The sequence below is a fragment of the Canis lupus genome, chromosome 7 (genome assembly GCF_003254725.2).
Source record: "Canis lupus dingo isolate Sandy chromosome 7, ASM325472v2, whole genome shotgun sequence".
In the NCBI taxonomy this organism is placed as follows: domain Eukaryota; kingdom Metazoa; phylum Chordata; class Mammalia; order Carnivora; family Canidae; genus Canis; species Canis lupus.
In genome coordinates, this window is record NC_064249.1 from 17,721,830 (window position 1) to 17,739,905 (window position 18,076).

General features: G+C 43.0%; 1 protein-coding gene across 3 annotated transcripts in view; it reads right to left on the bottom strand.

Moving 5' to 3' along the window:
* Nucleotides 1-18,076, bottom strand: part of NIBAN1 (niban apoptosis regulator 1) — a 212,785-nt gene that overhangs the window by 5,256 nt on the left and 189,453 nt on the right. For all 3 annotated transcript variants that reach the window (XM_025430082.3, XM_025430083.3, XM_025430084.3), the window contains 5 exons: nucleotides 12,817-13,004; nucleotides 8,873-9,034; nucleotides 7,243-7,353; nucleotides 5,320-5,427; nucleotides 949-1,060 (listed from right to left, as the gene is read on the bottom strand). In XM_025430082.3, the coding sequence (XP_025285867.3) occupies nucleotides 949-1,060; nucleotides 5,320-5,427; nucleotides 7,243-7,353; nucleotides 8,873-9,034; nucleotides 12,817-13,004 (681 nt within the window). The remainder of the gene's footprint in view (nucleotides 1-948; nucleotides 1,061-5,319; nucleotides 5,428-7,242; nucleotides 7,354-8,872; nucleotides 9,035-12,816; nucleotides 13,005-18,076) is intronic.

The window sequence follows — 18,076 nt, forward strand, 5'->3', positions numbered from 1 at the left end:
ATGGCACAGATTTGTGTATTCAGCATAATTTTCTAGCAACTAGCAGTAGAGCATCTTGCACTGATAAAATCGGTATGTCATGGCAATTTTTGACAGAGAGCAGCCAGTGTTTGGAGAAGGGGAGCCTTTTCCTAATTGGCTCAAAGGTGCCATGGTGGACTGGCAACAGGCTGGAGTGAGCCCTTCCCATCAGACACTGCGCTGACATCTTTACACTTCCTATCTCCTTGGATTAGCTACTGGGGCTTGTGTTTGGCCAGTTTTCCTTGTGGAGGGTTTTTTTTGTGATACTAACACCTTCCCCATGGAGACCAGATACGTTTCAGGCCTACAGTTTGAGGGAATGGCCCTAATCAGCATATTTCTATCAGAGTTGTCCTGTCCACAGTCTCATCACAAGCCTGATTCCACAGGACAGGGGGTGCTAGAGTCCCAACAAGACTCACGGGGTACTGCGTGGGCACCCTGTGTCTGCTTCTGCCCCGCCGACAGGATGTGAGGCATGTGCTGAGGGAGCAGCTGACAACCCTTGCTCCCGGAATCGCCTCCTCCTGCCTCAGGGAGGGGCTGTGAGTCTGCGGCTAAAAGCACCTGTTCTTCTTTGTTCTGTCTGGAGCAGCTGGAGGAAGACAGCTGTTCATGAGACCGTCTAGCCTTAATCTCCCTAAACCTCAGTTTTCTGTGAAAAATGAAGCCTGAAATCTCTTTCTCGCAGAGTTCTTATTGGTATTCAAAGAAGGAGTATCTACTGGGCCACCACAGTGTGTGCCAGATTAGGACTCTCCATCAAAGCTGGTAGTCCTCTCTCTTCCCTCTCCTTTCTTCTCTGTCTCCCCAACAAACCAGTAGCCATTTCCTCTTCCCCTTCCATCCTATTGAGGAACCTAGCCGGCCTCACTGGGTCCCCTGTACCTGAAGTTCCCTCAGCCCCAAGTAAATCTTCCTCACCTTTCAGAGTTTCATCAAGGAGGCTCTGATGTAAAATCTCCTCATAGACATTTTCAACATGAATCATATTGGTGTGATCTGCAAAAATGAACTGTTCATATTTCTGGAGCTCCTGGAGCGAGGAGAGAGGAAGACAGAGGACGAGGCATGAGATGCCAGTTTGCAGATGAGGTACAGGGAGCCTCCCACTGATGATGCCCTCTTGCAGTGTGGGGCACTCAGCCACTGGTCATTCCCTTCCCTTCCCCAGGCACGAGGCACTGTTTCCTGTACTCGGCACACGCTCTGTGTACTTCAGGGGTGTAGACAACATAGATTTTAAGCATCTCAAGGCCCTGTCTGTGGGTCAGTGGGTCTCAAGGCCCTCCTTTTTTTTTCTGTCACAACCAAAATGTTTCCTTCTTCCTTTTTTTTTTTCTTTTAAACTCCAATAGTATTTTACCAAAGTATAAGTTACCTTGGTAAACATACACATTTTACAAGTATGTCTCAGTGGTTTTAAATATATAACTATACCCATGTTAACTGTAACCCAGATCAAGATAGAGACTATTTCCAGCACCCTGTGACTTTTTCTTGACTACACCCCCAAACAAGAGGTAAGCACTACTCTGATATCTGTCACAACAGATTCGTTTTTCTATTTTTTTTTTTTTTTTGAGACAGAGAGAGAACATAAGGGGGGTTAGGGAGAGGGAGAGAATCTTAAGCAGGTTCCACACCCAGCAATGAGCCTGACAAAGGGCTCAATCTAACAACTCTGAGGTCATGACCTGAGCCGAAATCAAGAGTTGGATGCTTTACAGACTGAGCCACCCAGGTGTCCCTAGTTTTTCTGATTTTTGAACTTTACATAAATCAAATAATATATTCTTGTGTGTTTGGTTTTGAGATTCATTTGTGTTGCTACATGTATCATCAGTAGCTTGTTCCCTTTAATTGATAAAAGGCATTCATTATATGGATAAACTAAAATTTTTTAGCTATCCTCCTTATTGAGGGTGTTGAGATTTTCTCTTTTTTTAAATTTTTTTTTTTAGATTTTCTCATTTTTTAACTGTTACGAATACAATTGCTACAAACATTCTTGTGCATGATTTTTTTAAATCTTAAGTATATGCCTAGAAGTGAAATTGCTGGGTCCTGGACTAGATGTTTGTTTAACTTTATTAGAGGGACCCTTTGCACAGATATGGAGAATCTCTAGTCACAGATATGGAGAATCTCTAGTCAAGGACTCTTCAGGAACATTCTCCTCTTTCCCTCCAACTGGTCCTGACACTCATTGATTTCCTCTAAGACAACCCAGGCAGGATGTGAAATCTTGAAAACTTTCTGCTCTCCAAGAGTTTCCAGATGGCTTGAGGTCAGGGTAGGGATCAAAATATACCAAGTCACATGCCAGTGATTGGTATTCAAAGGGGCCCAAGAGCCAGGGCCTTAGCAGTGGGATTTGATGCCTTTTGCCTAAAGGGACAGGATCTTCAGCATGTGATCAGAAGCCACCACGTGCAGACAACTCAGTGTTAGGAGTTGGGGGTCTATAGTCCTGGACCAGATCACAGCAGGCAATAATGGAGTCCTTTTATATCCACCCTAGAGCAAAGCCAAAGGATTGAAAAGACATGAGCTTCCATGACCCTGAGAACGTCTGTGAGGCAGGACTGACACACAAAACAGAACTGTGTGGAAAGAGCACTGCCCAGGAGGCTGGACACTACCCTGGATTTGCTGTGGGACCCAGGCAAGCCATGGCACTGATCCCTGCCTCTCTCTTCCTCTGCAAAGCAAGGGGCACAGACTCATGTCTGCAACACCCGTTCATCTCCCTAAGTGGTCTCCCACTCTCTATTCCCCTGATTCATGCTTCAGGACTAGGCAAAAACATGACCCTGGGAAGTCCTCCCTGACCCCATAAGCAGAGCTGGGCACCTGGCTCAGCACTCTGGTTGTCCCTCTTTCCCATAGGCTACCGCTGTGCTCATCACATGGCACACTATATGCCTGTCCTTTCCTGTCCCCTGCCTTTAGGCTATAAACTCTGGCACAGCAGGGACGTTGGCCTGGCACAGTGCCTGGATCACATGTGATATATAGTCAATACATGTTTGCTGAATAGACAGGAGACCTTTAAAATTTCAAACAGCTAGGGATGCCTGAGTGGCATAGTAGGTTAAACATCCGACTCTTGGTTTCAGCTCAGGTCATGATCTCAGGGTTGTGAGACTGAGACCTACATCAGGCTCTGCACTCAGCATGGAGTCTGCTTAAGATTCTCTCTCTCTCAAAAAAAAAAAAAAAAACAAACAAACCAGTCAGTCTCTCTCTCTCTCTCTCTCTCTGCCTCTCCTCCCTGCTTGCAACTCTCTCCCAAAATAAGTGTGTGGAAAGGAACAGTATCTATGGATGTTTATATTATCGTGACATGTCCAGCTTGGTAACATAGGTCTTCTATATTGAACTGATTGAACTGTGTGTGACATATGTTTAATTCTTGGAGCAATTTAATTGGAACCACACTAAGGGTAGGTTTGGGGGAACCAGAAATTTTTTTATACCTCCCCAGGCAATTTTAATGTGCAGCTTGGATAGAGCACCACAGATCTAGGAAGCTATGATTTAAAGAACCAAAGGAAACATACTTTAGTCAAATAAAGAATCCTTCAGCGAAGCAGATAATCCGCCAATTTATCCATTCTGTAAATCCAGATTTTAAGAAATCTCTTGGCACTGAAGTAATATCCTTCATTACTAAAAACTTGGGGTCTCAGTTTCTTTGGAAACCAATCTCAATTGATTAAAAATCACAAGAGTATTTTATAGATTGGGTACAACTCTGATGTTTGGAAAAAGGGAACAGAAAAGAAAGGGGGACTTCCTTTGTCCTCTTCTGGGAGGAGGTAGCTCTGGCGCCCTCAGATTGCCTTTTGGATTGAAAAAGAAAAACAGTCTAAAGTAGAATGTGTGCAGACACATCCAGAGGTGGACTAAGTCACCCTTTAGGTCTCTAAACATTTCCATCCACACGTGGCCAAAGGACTTCCATATAGACAGATTCTTCATTCCTGTGGCTTGGTTAAATTCCCAGAAGTAAATGCCCAGTACTAAATATGCCAAGACTCTAAAGAAAAAAGCATTTATAGAATATAAAAATAACCAAAGACATTTCTGTAGTAAAATAACTCATGCTAAGGATTTAACGTTCTAATTCTTGGAGACCCTCTCAGCTGCCCAAAAGCCCTTTTTCAATCCTCAAAAGCTCTTTATGATTTGCTCCAAGAGGGAGAAGGCACTGACAATGTCCATGCTCATAGATTATTTCTGAAACGTAGAAATAGTAGTGGTATATACCACTCACTGAATACACACCATGTTATCAATGACTATGAGCTGAGTTCAAACTCTGGTCCTCACCAGCTCTGTAACTTTGGGCCTATGACTCAATCTTCAGGTTTTCTCATTCCTACAATGAGAATATAAATAGTACTTCCTCCTAAAGTTGTTGTGTGAATTATTGAGATAATCCATACAAAGTGTTTAACATAGTGCCTAACACATGGTAAGCACTTGTCAAATAATAATTCTAATGTCATCTTAAGAAAGGTGCTGCAAAATATATCGTCTCCATTTCCCAGAAGATGGAATCTAGGCCAAGATAGAGGAAAAGTGACTGCCCAAGGCACCAGAACCAATACACAGAGGAACTAGGACTTGAACTCAGGTCTTGTATATTATATGTGCTGCCAAAGCAAGCACTGAACCCAGGTCTTGAACCAACCTCCGGAGGTGGCTCACCCATGGCTCTGCTCTGCAGTCCAATGCACACCTTCATAAACATGGCTGTCACTGGTAACAGCTTTAAATGGTTTCAGTTTCATTGATTTCACCAAATAAACATTGAAAGAAAAAATATTCTTCTGTAATCATGTTACTTAAGGTCTTTTCCTGGATGTAGTGGTCAAGTTTCAGAGGACACGTGGTACCCATGAGCCATACTATGATGAGGAGCACCTGGTGTCCTCGGGTGCTCTATGACAACCCTTCATTTGGCTCAAAGTCAGATCTCTACCTTTGAGATTTTGTCTAGTCTGGGGGTTGGTAAATCTGACCGCTGCTTGCTTTTGTAAATAAAGTTTTATTGGAACACAGAAGCACTCATTGTTATATGTTGCCTATGTTTGCTCCTGCACTTAGCAGAGTAGTTGGAACAAACAGTAGGACCCAAAACATTTATTCTCTGACCATTTGCAGAAAAAGTTTGCTGACCCCACCCTGGTCTAGTCAGCTGTTTGGAAGCACATCATAGCCAAAGAATTTGCTTGAACTTCACAGCAATAAAAGCAGGCTCTCAGGAGTAACCAAGCCCCTTACTGGTTTGCACGTGGATGCCAGTGCCTTCTGCACGGTGGGAAGTGTGATTTGAACCAGTGCCTCTTGAAATATCCTCTTCCGGATGGTGCTGCTGTCATAATCATATTGCTGTCAATACAGAGATAGAAACATATGCTAAATAGCAACATTACAATCTGTTATCTTTTGCTTAAACAAAAATGCAGTCACTCACTTGTCTCCCTTTTCCTCCTATTTCTGAGGATGCTTATGGTGTTTCCAAGGTCTCAAAGATCTTACTATGCAATTCTCTTATACTTTGGGAGGAGGGTATGACTATGAGTGACCCATCTTACTCTCCCCTCTTACAGATAGAGAAACTGAGGCAAGATCAAAACAATAAATTTTGCATCAAAAAGAAGTTGGGGGTGAGTTTGTATGTCATCACCCCCATCCTGGGTGGGTCCATAGGAACCAAGATCATCTGCTCCTTTCACTCTACATCCAAAAAAGCAGGATCGGTGGGTTGTAATGATTTCCACAAAGGAAGAGAGCGTCTGGCATATAGCTACCTTAACACCATGGCGTGCTAACCAAGGAAGTTTAGAATCCAGACCAAGAAAGATGATGATTCACTGTTCTGCATGGAATATTCAAACCTAGAGGCCAGAGTTTGGTTTTAGATGACACTTTAAGAAGATCACAGACAAAAAAAAAAAAAAAAAAGGAAGATCACAGACAAACTAGAACACAGTCACGGGTATGTGAGGGAATGGTCAGACCAAATAAAGAATGGTTAATGGCACGAAGGCATTTATACTGGAGATAACAACCATGGGCGAAATTATAGCTCCATTCAAACAACCAAAGGCCACTCTGTGGAAGAAGGACATAAACAGGGAGAACAGAACTAGAATTACCAACAATGACAACTTTTTTTGCAGTTAAAAGTGTCCGGAGAAGAAATAGACTGTCCAGGGGGGTATAAAGCGTCTTGACACTGGAGGTGATACTGTCATTGACACTCTTTTCTTTCCAACTGCAAGTTCATTATTACTTGTGTTCCATAATAAATATTGCTTTTAATCTCAGTGATTTGGTTGCCATTGTTTCCTACTGCCTATGAGGTATTAAGACTGGGTCTAAAATTCAGGGACCAACCCCTAAGCTCTGTGGGACTTTGATCTTCTGCTCCAAGGCACTGTTTAGGGGAATAGGTGGTAAGAAATTGGTGGACTAAGTTTAAGAATTGTTTCGGCTGTAGGCTCACCATTGACGAGCCTGCTGAGCTTCAGTAAGTCACGTTAGCTCGTAGTGAGTCAGTTTCCTCATCTCTATAACGGAGACACATTCTAATTGTCTCGCAAGTCCTTGTGAGGATCAAACGAAACAGGATAGGTTACAAACAAAAAAGCTTTAAACATAGACCATATATGTGCAAGCTGCTATTATTAAAACCATTTTGCTATATACTTAAGCAGTAAGCACATTAAAAACAAGTTTGTATGGCAGGTGCCTTTTTTTTGTTTTTTGGAGTATTTCCTTTGCCAGGAGATTTTTATTTTTCTAAAAAATGTTGGTCAATTTAAATGGGTTTTACTACATTGTAAACTCTTTGAAGAAGGAAGCTATGCTGCGCCTGATTTTACATTTTTGTGTAATATCTATCACGGCGCTTTGCTTATAGTGGACAGTCAATAAATACCAAGTGCGGTTGCTCTGAATATAAGCCAGGACAGGGCACTTCTCGCGGATGGACCAGGATCCTGAGGACCTGAGGTCCCTAAAGTTGCCACTAGATGGCAGGACAGGCACGAAAGTCCTGGAGGGAAAGAGGGCAGGATTACAAACGGGGTGTGAAAGACAGAGCTTGGTATTTTCCACTTAACAAAAGAAGCAAGGGGGGAGGGGGGGGGGTGTCACACAGTTGTTTTACACTTCCCACAAATGAGAGGATGGTTTTACCTTTAAGACTCGGAGCTTAACCTTCTCAATGGCGACTGCAGTTTTAGAGGTCTCTCCTTGGAGGTGTGGGGAAAGCAACTGCTCGAAAGTGAATACTGCATTCTCCATTAGCTAGAAACCAAAAACAACATGGAAGGGCACCAGGTCAGACCCCAGAGCAGGAGCAGGGAGGGGATGACCATCATGGTCCCTTCAGGCACTACTCTGGGGCCACCCAGGGCAACAGATCTTCATCCCCCTACCTGGCTTGGGAAATAGGCACTTGGCCACAGTGGGATCAATAAGAGTCTGGGAAGTAAAACACATGCTCACACACGTGTGTCAGTGTGCATACATGTATTTTCTTCCTCCTCTCACCTTCATGCTCTGAGCTGGGAGGCCCATGGCAGCCATGGGATTGAGAATACCATCCTCTCCCATGGCCAACCCCTTCCTCTAGTCTCCGGTACCTGCAGCCTGGGCTTGACATACTGAGGTGGGAGGCTTCCCTAGTTATTTTTTGCTGCTCTAATGCTGTACTTCCACTTTTCTGTGGTTGCAAAGCACTCCAGCACACATCTCTGCACTTTCCAGCCTATCATCATCTCACTTCTCTTCCTTTCTCTGCCAGTCTGGAAGGGAGGCAGGGTCAGGGGTTGGTGGGCTGATACGCTCAAAGGGTAGGAAACGCAAATGATTCAGATTTCTTATTCTCTGCACTTGTACCTGGATCGGTTTCACCAAGGTTCGGTATTACCAAAGGGACTTCTGTTAAACTGTTGCCCAATTTTGTTCCCGGTCCATCTTTAATCCTTCACAATTCAAAGGTTAGATAATAAGGTGTATCACTTAATCCATCCTGTAGCTTGTAAGGAACAAATGTTCCTTTCTTCCCCAAGCCTGTGATCCCAAAGCATGAACACACAGCTTTGTCACAGCACTCTCAACACTGTAGTAACCTGATCTAAGCATCTCTCCTGGAAGTGGGTTCTGGCACTGTGCCCAGCCCTTTAGTATGCTTCCCCAGAACACCCCTGAAATAGAATTGTGTTCTGAGGGCTCCAGCGATCACACCTTTCTTCATTTAGAAAGCACCGTACTATGGAAAGAATTTATGCTTGTTCCTAGAGAAAAAGTTCCTTGTGGGGAGGGAAAAAAGGGAATCTATCAAGTAGACCCAAGAAATCCAAATATGAAGCCGTGATTGATTGGTTGATTTCCTCTTAACCAGGTTCGGGAATTAGTGTAAGCTACTAGTTCTCCTTCTGGCTACCTATTAGAAGCAGTGGGAATGGGAGTGAGGGAAAATTAGTGGGAGTGGGGCCTAGACATCAGGATTTCTCTAAAGCTCCCCCAGACAATTCTAAACCTTGTGTAGCCAAGGTTAAAAGTGCTGGTTTGACAAATCAAGTAATTATCAATTAATGCTACTTGATTTCCCTGAAATGTTTTGTTTCTTTCTGATGTTATGAACATGGAAGAAAGATGAAGCCAGTTGGAAGGACCAAGTATGTCCTTACTCAACATGATGACAACAGAAACAGGCCCCTTTGCCCAGGGCTGCACAGGCACACCGGTCTCACTGGCCAGCCCCTGTTTCTCTGCTGTCTCCATCCTCACCCCCACCCATGGAAGCCCCTGCTGCTCCCACCTCCTGCATGTAGTTCTGTGTCCTCTGGACCACCAGATCCACGTGGGGGAATCTGAAGCGGCTCTTGAGATCCTGCAAGCGCTCCTGAAGCAGGTTGACTTTACTATAACACGGTTCCATCTTCAAGGAATCCAGGGGAAGATTCATGAGCTGGCCTAGATGCTACATTTTGGTGAAAGGAAAAATTAAATACCTTCAGACAGAGGAGCAATATTACATGCATTTATATATTACATAAATTCGAAATGATCAAATGTATGTTATTAGAGTGATTCATTTCTCAGATTACTATATCTGTGAAATTTCAAATGTCTTACTTTCCTCCTTCAAGGGTCCCTGGGGCAGCTCCATTACTAGGGCAGAGACTGGTAGAAGAATCAACTGGATGATGGAAGGAGAGCATCTGGGAGGCCCCAATCTTAGCTTTTGATGGATGCTGAGCTCCCACTTTCAGAGCTCAAGAACTAGGTAGGCAGGTTTCTTGGCACCAGGAATTGTTGCTAGGCACCTGGGGCCTCCAAAGCCTTCTTTAATGAGTGCCATTCACTTAAAAAACCTCTGGGAAGTCAGGGTGTCCAGGACCCCGGGACTCTGGGAATGAGCCTGAATCTCCACCATTCTCTGAGGTTCCAGGGCTCACGGGGCTTCCTCTGTTGTAGGTTGTCTATGGTGCTAGTGGGTGGGGAAGGTAGGTAGTAGGAGGAGGCCCAGCCTGGGAGAGGCATCCAGTTTAAAAACCGGGGTCCTGCCTCCTCTGCTTTGCACAAGGAATGAAGCCACAGGGCTCCCAGCAAGAGGGTTGCAACAGATCCCCTCCATTAAAGACATCAGGTTTTATCAACATACTCTTACACCATGAGTGTTGTTGCCAACTGAATGCATTCTATTTTCCAAGCGAATTTTCAAATAATTTTTAAAATTGAGGGGATCCTGGGGTTGCTCAGTGGTTTGGCACCTGCCTTCAGCCCAGGGCGTGATCCTGGAGTCCCGGGATCGAGTCCCACATAGGGCTCCCTGCATGGAGCCTGCTTCTCCCTCTGCCTGTGTCTCTGCCTCTCTCTCTGTGTTTCTCATGAATAAATAAATAAAAACTTTAAAAAATAGAATAAAATAAAATAAAATAAAATAAAATAAAATAAAATAAAATAAAATAAACTACAGTATTGGATACCTAGAATAAACAGGTGGGTGGGCAGAGGGAGAGAGGGGATAGAAATGTGCAGTAAATGGATGCCCAGGGAGAACTGGGGAGGAACACAGGGTGAGTGTGGGTAAGAGAGGATGTGCTGTCTGATTTTCAAATCACAGAAAAGAGACAAAGCTAGAGTTCTAGGTTTCTCTAAATAGGAATTCTTACAGGGCTCATTTCCATTGCGTGTGTTTTATTTAAAGATTTTATTTATTTATTTATTTGAGAGAGAGATAGAGCTGGAGCAGCAGCGGGGAGGGGGAGAAGCAGACGCCCTGCTGAGCAAGAAGCCCCACTCAGGGCCGGATTGCAGGACCCGCCCCTCCCAGCCCCAGATCAGGACCCAAGCCCCTTAACCCACTGAGCCACCCAGGCCCCCCTCTCATTGTGTTTATAAAGAGAAAATATCACCCTCATTGAGAAGGGAGTTGTGGGGAGCTGCATTGGAGTAGGATTAATGGTCAAACACACACAGTCAAACTTGTCCCTCCTCACACAATATGTAACCTATCTGTTTTGAAGAAATAACAAGCAGACAAGAGAAGAAAACCAGGTTAATGCTCTGCTCCTATCAGCGTGGCCAAAGTTTAAATAAGTGGGAATGCCTATTGCTCATGGGCATCTGGGGAAGAAAGTCCTCTGCCATATACAACTGACAGACAAAATTTAAATCACCTCTTTTTTTTTTTGTGAAATGCAAATGGTAACATCTGTTAACAGGAGAAATAAACCCACCTTTCATCCTGGCAAGTCTGACTTAGGAATTTATCCCACAGGAATGAAAGCATCAGAGTACAATATATGTAACAAGATTATTTATCATAGCTTTGTCCATGATGCCTGCAACATTTGGATAGTTGAGTAAATCATGGTGCATTTGTACATGAAATATTATGTAGCCATTACAAAGAATGATTTAAAGCTAGAGCAGCTAATTTGAAGACAGTATTTTTTGAATGAGAACACTGATTGTAATACAATTCCATTTTTTTAAAGAGCAGACAATCAGAAAAAACAGCTCATAAATGTGTATGTTTTATAATTACATAAGTGGGGTGGGGGATAAGTACAGAATGGCAAATGCTAAGATGTTAACACTACTTACTTGAAGGGGGGGTGTTGGGGGAGGGGAAGGGGGGTAAAGGCAAGTTTTTAAAAAGGGTTCAAAAAGAAACTTTAAAATATTTATAAAATTTACCTTGTTTATGTACAATTACATGTGTATGTATGCATAAAATAATAAGAAAGGGAAAAAAAGAGAGGTATCTGGTTTTATCCACTGACTGGTAGTGATGTGTCAAATGTAAAACCAAGCTGCCATGTTACGTGACTGATTCCTGAACTTTGGGGTACATCACATCCATGGGAGGCCTTGTGAAACAGAATGCTGGGCTCTATCCCCAGAGTTTCCAATTCAGTAGACTGTTGGTGGGGGCCTGAGAATTTGGGTTTTTAACAGCCAGATGATGACACTGCTGGTCTAGAGACCACACTTTGAGAAACAGTGTTTTTATCATGAGTCTCTATTTTTGGAAACAAACCAATGAACACAATTTATATCAATGAGGATACATGCTTCTATATTTGCATGAACAAGAAACAAGTATGTGAAAACACATTCTAAGTTATTTATATTAGTTAATTCAGGGAGTTGGGAGTGGAGGTAGCCTAGGAGTTGGTGTGGGTAGGAGCTGATGTGAGAAACAAAAGCAGCAGAAAAATTATTAAATTTCTTTCCTACCTACAGCCCACTGATGAGTCCTTGAAACAGAGTGACATTCCTCTAGGGACTCAATTGCCTTGATGTTGCTACTTTGCTAAGGGCAAAAGGCAAACTTAGCCTGACCCTCCAGGATCCTGTAAGTCTACTTTAATATATAAAAATTCCTTTGGAAACTTCCTTGATCTCTATCCCGCAAGATACATGTTAGCAATCATCCCCCAAGCATATGACCCACCAATACACATCTGAAAGATCTTATGACTCAGGCTTTATTAGACAGTAATAAATGATCCTTTCCCAACAATAACTAGTCCCCTCAAGGTTCTGGAAACCTTGCTTCCAAAATTCTTCAAGGACTTACACCCCCCATCCAAACTTGAAAGTCTATAATGGCCACTCCTCATGACACCAGTGCAGCTCTTTCTGCCCACGGGTCCTGTCCCCGTGCTTCAATAAAACCACATTTTTACACCAAAGACGTCTCAAGAATTCTTTTTGCGGGGACGCCTGGGTGGCTCAGTGGTTGAGATCTGCCTTTGGCTCAGGGCATGATACCAGGGTTCCCGGATCGAGTCCCTCATTGGGCTCCCTGCCAGGAGCCTGCTTCTCCCTCTATGTCTCTCCCTCTCTCTGTGTGTCTTTCATGAATAAATAAAATCTTAAAAAAAAAAAAAAAAAGAATTCTTTCTTGCCTGTTGGCTTTGAACTCTGATGTCTTTCCTACCATGGGTGTTCAATTTTGCCCATATAGTCTCCCTATATATTGTTTCACTTGCACAAGCATATTATTAATTTTGCAACTTGAAAACTATTAATAAAGGAAATCAGGTGAATGGATAGATGAATGTGGTAGCTGGCTGAATGGAAGAAACAGATGATAAAAGGATAAAAGGATAGGGAAAGGGGAAGGGGATAAAAGGAAGGGGGAGAAGGGAGGAAGAAAGGAAAGGAAAGAATGCACAAGTGCAGATAAAGGCCCAAGGGAAGGCAGCCCCAGACAAACCATTCACACTCGGCGACTCCGTATCTTACCTCCTTAAGCTGAGCGCTGTCTTTGGTGGTCTGAAATTTCTGGCTAAGTTCATCCACTTCTTTTTCAAAGAGTGAGCGTACTTCACTGAATCCTGAGCTCACTGGCCCCATGAGCTCCTCTAGAATGGACGCCAAGAATGGTTGCACACTCTCTGCACAGCTTCTCTCTGCGGGCTGGGCCACCATGGCTGAGATAGGAAATAGGCAGAAAACCATCACTTATTATGGGCAAATTGGGTTTAAAATCCCTGGAGCCAGGCCAGGGGTAGGCCTCTACCTCTCTGAGCCAATTGGCAGTCCAGGCAAACTCAAATAGGCAAGACAGACCAGCATAGCGAGTCCTGTGTCAGCATTCACCAGAATGGAAAACCATTAGGTGTTTCCAGAATTGGAACAAACAATCCCTCTCCTTCCTAAGCTTTCCCCTGCCCTGGGATGAAATTCATTTTTCTGCATGGTCCCTATGAATGTGGAATAGAATATAATGCTTAATAGAAAAAAAGAAAATGCTGGTGATCCACCCCTATTTACTATCAATTATCATTGTTAGATGTGCATACTTCATCTTCTAAAAAACACAGTTTACTAAGTTTTTTAATTGAGGTATAACTGACATGATATTAGTTTCAGTTGTACAAGATAATGATTCATTATTTGTATATAACAATTTATTAAGCTTTAATTAAGTTCTCTAAGAGTTAATCAGCTCATATAATTCATTTCCCCTCTCCCCTCCTTAAGAGACCGGTGAAAAACTCAAACACAGTCTTTTCTTGGGCAAACAGAAACAAATTCCATTCAAAACAAATACCATCCCACCTACCATTCTCACCCCCAATTTTTTTTAAAAAAGCCATTTTTTCCCCCTGATAATCAAGGAAAACATACACAGTGACAAAAATATAGAGAGTATAGGCACCTAGGTGGCTCAGTTAGTTAAGCATCTGCCTTAGGCTCAGGTCATGATTCCAGGGTCCTGGGATCAAGCCTGCACTGGGCTCTATGCTTGACATAGAATCTGCTTGTCCCTCTCCCTCACCCCCAACCCTGCCCCAGTTTGTTCCATCTCTCTCAGATAGATAAGTAAAACTTTAAAGACTATATATATATATATATATATATATATATATATATAAAATTAGAGAGAGAGAGAGAACAAAAAATCATAAAGAAGGGTGAAAAACTGTAACCATACTTCTAAAGGCAAATACTGTCCTTTGATTTAAAAAAGGAAGCTTATGCCTTTGGCTCAGGGCGTGATCTTGGGGGTCCTGGGATCGAGTCCCGCATTGGGCTCCCCACAAGGATCCTGCTTCTCTCTCTGCCTATGTCTCTGCCTCTCTCTGTGCCTCATGAATAAATAAACAAAATCTTTAAAAAATAATAAAATAAGAGAGGAAGAGCATAGTAAAGGTATTCATCCAGGAAGTCTGGATAGGACATGGAAATCTGCTTTTTTTTTTTTTTTAAGTGTTCAAATTCTCATGATTAACCAGGTTTCAAAGCAGTGATCTAATGAATGAAGCCTGAGCTGGAAAAGGCCTGAGCTTGTTCCGTAAACTGGAAAGTTAGCTTTGTGGTGTTTGTAAATCAGATGGCCTTGTTACAGTATCACAGAACTGAGAAGGGAAGTGCAAGCATCTGGGTGTCCAATCCTTCCATTTTGTACATGGAAAATCAGAGGCATGGAGATGTCAGACGGCTTGACTAAGGTCAAACCCTGATTTCCAGATCTAGGGCTACACTACATTTCTTTATCTTTTATTGACAAATAACTTGGTTTCAACAAGATGAATGGGCACATTCCTATTTCAGTTTGCAGAAATATTTCACAGGTAAGGAGAATCAGACTGCCTCTTACTCTGAGAACCTGAGATACCTACTAATACTATGAATAATTCACAAATATTTGGTATATAAAATATTAAAGAGGTCATAGAATTGCTAGGGGTAAAAAAAAAGCCTTTTGATTGTGTGATTTAAATATGAAACAATCTATGCCTTCTAAAAATGACTTGCTTGATACCAAAATGCAAAATTGTGTGTCAGGAGAATAAATGAATTATTTATCAATTAACTTGGAGAGAGGAAAAGCATCTAATTGAAATTTCAGAATAATCATGAACACTGGTAATCTGCAGTAAAGATTTAGTGGCAGCTGGCAGGTTTCAGCTACTGAGTGGGGAAGAAATGGGCATAGGCAGGGGCCGGCTGTGGAGAACTGCTCCCCCCTCTCTCTCCCCGCTAATTCCAGGGTGCTGCCCGTGGGCTCCAACCTCTTCTCTGCACCTTTGTTCAGTGTTCCTTTCACCTGGGTCTTCCCTCCTCCCTCCCCCTCTGCTTGTGAACATCCCACTCACCTCTTCAAGACCCAGTATAGATTTCACCCACTTGGACAGCTGAATGCCCTGGAACCACCACACCACCACACAGCAGCCTGAACTGCGGTCTGCCTCGCTGTGCTTCCTTCTGGATTGAATACATTTTATGCCCCACACGGATATGCTCTGCTGACTTTCAGGGATGCAGAGATGCCATTGTAATGAATACTGTTTGGTGACACACTGATTCATAAACCATCCAGGAATTAGGGGAGCTGTGGAAGAGCCACCCAAGCAGAGGGAATAGGAAGGAAAGTGTTGGAATTAGAGGGGCTTGGAGCCTGTCTCAGTTTTGGAATCGGGGCGAAGTTACTTAAGCTCTGCCTCGGTGTTCTGATCTGTGAGGTGGAGATCATGAGAGTTATCACTTCGGTGGGTTGTGGCCAAGATGAAGTGGGCTTACGGTGGTCAAATGCTTGCAACTGTAGGTGGCACTCTGGAAGCACTCACTAGCTGGGAGCCCTCATCGTACCTGTTGGCATCATCCTTTATTCCCCACCAACGGACATTACAACAGCACTATTATTATATGGGGCCCACATGGTTTTTTGAAGCTGAAACACTTCCTGGCTAGGAACCATGGTGTCCTTGGTTCCTGCTTCTCTTGGGGCACCTTTCACATTTTTTCCTGCTGTTTCAGAATCTGTAACATGCCTCATATTGTAGAATCATGTTATCTTCTTTGAATCCTTATAGCCCTTGTTGTATTCAGTAGGCACAGAATAAATATTTATTGAATGAATAAATGATTGTGGGGCAGAACTAAAGATTGGTTGCTTTACTCTCAAGAGTCATATGGGAGGAAATGGAAAGATCACTGCTTAATACTCCCAAGAGTTTTTAAAAATCCAAAGCCCTTTACTGACGCAATCTGAAGTATGCAGTTGACCCTTGAACAACGTAGAGGTTAGGGGTGCTTACTGCCCTACCCCCCGTGTCATTGAAAATCTGTGCATGACTTTTGACTTCCCCAAAACTAAACTCCTAATAAATAGCCTACTATTGACCAGAAGCCTTACCCATAACATAAACAGTAGATGAACACGGATTTTATATATTGTATGTATTATATACTGTATTCTTACAATAAAATAAGCTAGGGAAAATAAAAGGATAATTGTAAGGAAGAGAAGTCCTAAGAAAATCATAAGGAAGAGAAAATATATTTACAGTACTATTTTGTATTTATAAAAAAACAAACAACCCACCTATAAGTGAACCTGTTCAGCTCAAACTTGTGTTGTTCAAGGCTTAATTGTGCTTTCTTTTTCTGTTTTTTTTCTTTTTTAAGATTTTATTAATTTATTCATGAGAGAGGCAGAGACATAGGCAGAGGGAGAAGCAGGCTCCCTGCCGGGAGCCTGATGCAGGACTCAATCCCAGGATCACGATCTGAGCCAAAGGCAGATGCTCATCCACTGAGCCACCCAGGTGCTGCATTAACTGTACTTTCTCGTTTTAAAGGTGGAGAACCAGAGGCCCTGTAAATATGTGTTTCTGCTATTCCCTTTCAAAAAGACTTGATTGTGACTTCCTTTCAAAATTTCTTTTAGGAAACAAAGACTTGTCTAGGGCAGAATGTTTTTCCATCTTTTGTGGGATAGATTGGAGCCACAGAGATTAGGAGAGAGAGAGAGAGAGAGAGAGAGAGAGAAATTGGCTTCATTCGGGCCATGAGAATGGCCACAGTTAGGCCCAGCTCAGCCTAGCTCCCTGGAATGTGGGCTCCAGAGTTAGGTGCTGGCAGTTTTAGGCTGTATACAGTACTTCAATATAGTCAATTCTAAATCAGTCATGCTAATGGAGAGATGAAAGACATGGATGATAGTAAACACAAAATGCTGAAGTTAATTTATATCTGCCCTGGAAAGCATTGCATGGACAGACACACACACCTTTACTGTAGTTAGGCCTTCTCTCTACTCTCTCTGGTGTCTACTCTCAACTGGTTGCAAGTGCTCTGAGGTGAGCTAGGCTGCAGTGTGAACAGGACCTGAAGTGCAGAGAATAATCCACCAAGCAGACACTCCTTGTTAGGGGCTAAACTTCTTGAGTATGGGAGCTGGGTCCCCCATTCACTGCTAAAGCTCCAGCACCCGGCTCAGAAAGCACTCAGTACATATTTTTTTAATGAATGAGAGAGCAAATGAGTAAGTGAGCGAATAACCTGAAAACTCACTATCTAAGAAGATTGCTGATCAATAATCACAAATGAGCCAGCATGCTTTTCTGAAATGACATTCGGTGTGCTGTGCTTGTTGGGACATAGGAATTAACATTGACATTTTACCATTTAACATTTTATCCTGTAGAATTCCTTAGAGCCTATCTCAGGCCTCTTGTGAGGGCACAGTAAACATTTTTCTGTCAACGGCCAGATAGTGAACATTCGTGACTTTTCTGTCCAGGAAGTCTCAGTTCCAATTACTCAACTCTGTCCTTGTCGCATGAAAGCAGCCACAGACAATACATGAGTGAATGCACAGGGGTGTACTCCAATGAAATGCTATTTACAAAAATAAGTGGTGGGCTTGATTCGGGTCAGGGGCCACAGTTTGCAGACCTCCTTCTCATGGGCCCTTCTGATTACAGAGGAGGACGCTAAGGCACGTAGTAGTCAAGTGACCGTCCCAAGTACACATGACCAGCCAATGTTGCACTTGTGACTAGAATCTAGATTTATCAACTCTAGACCACTTTTCTTCTTGTTAAAGGAAAATCCATTTATTCATCCATTCAAGTACTTGCTGAGAGTCTGCATATACCAGGCATGGTACTAGGCTCTGGGTATGCCTGAGTGAAACAGGGGCCACACGGTCCTGTTCTTAGATAGCTTACTATAGAGAAGGGGTGGGTGTAGAAGCCATTATAACAAGTGT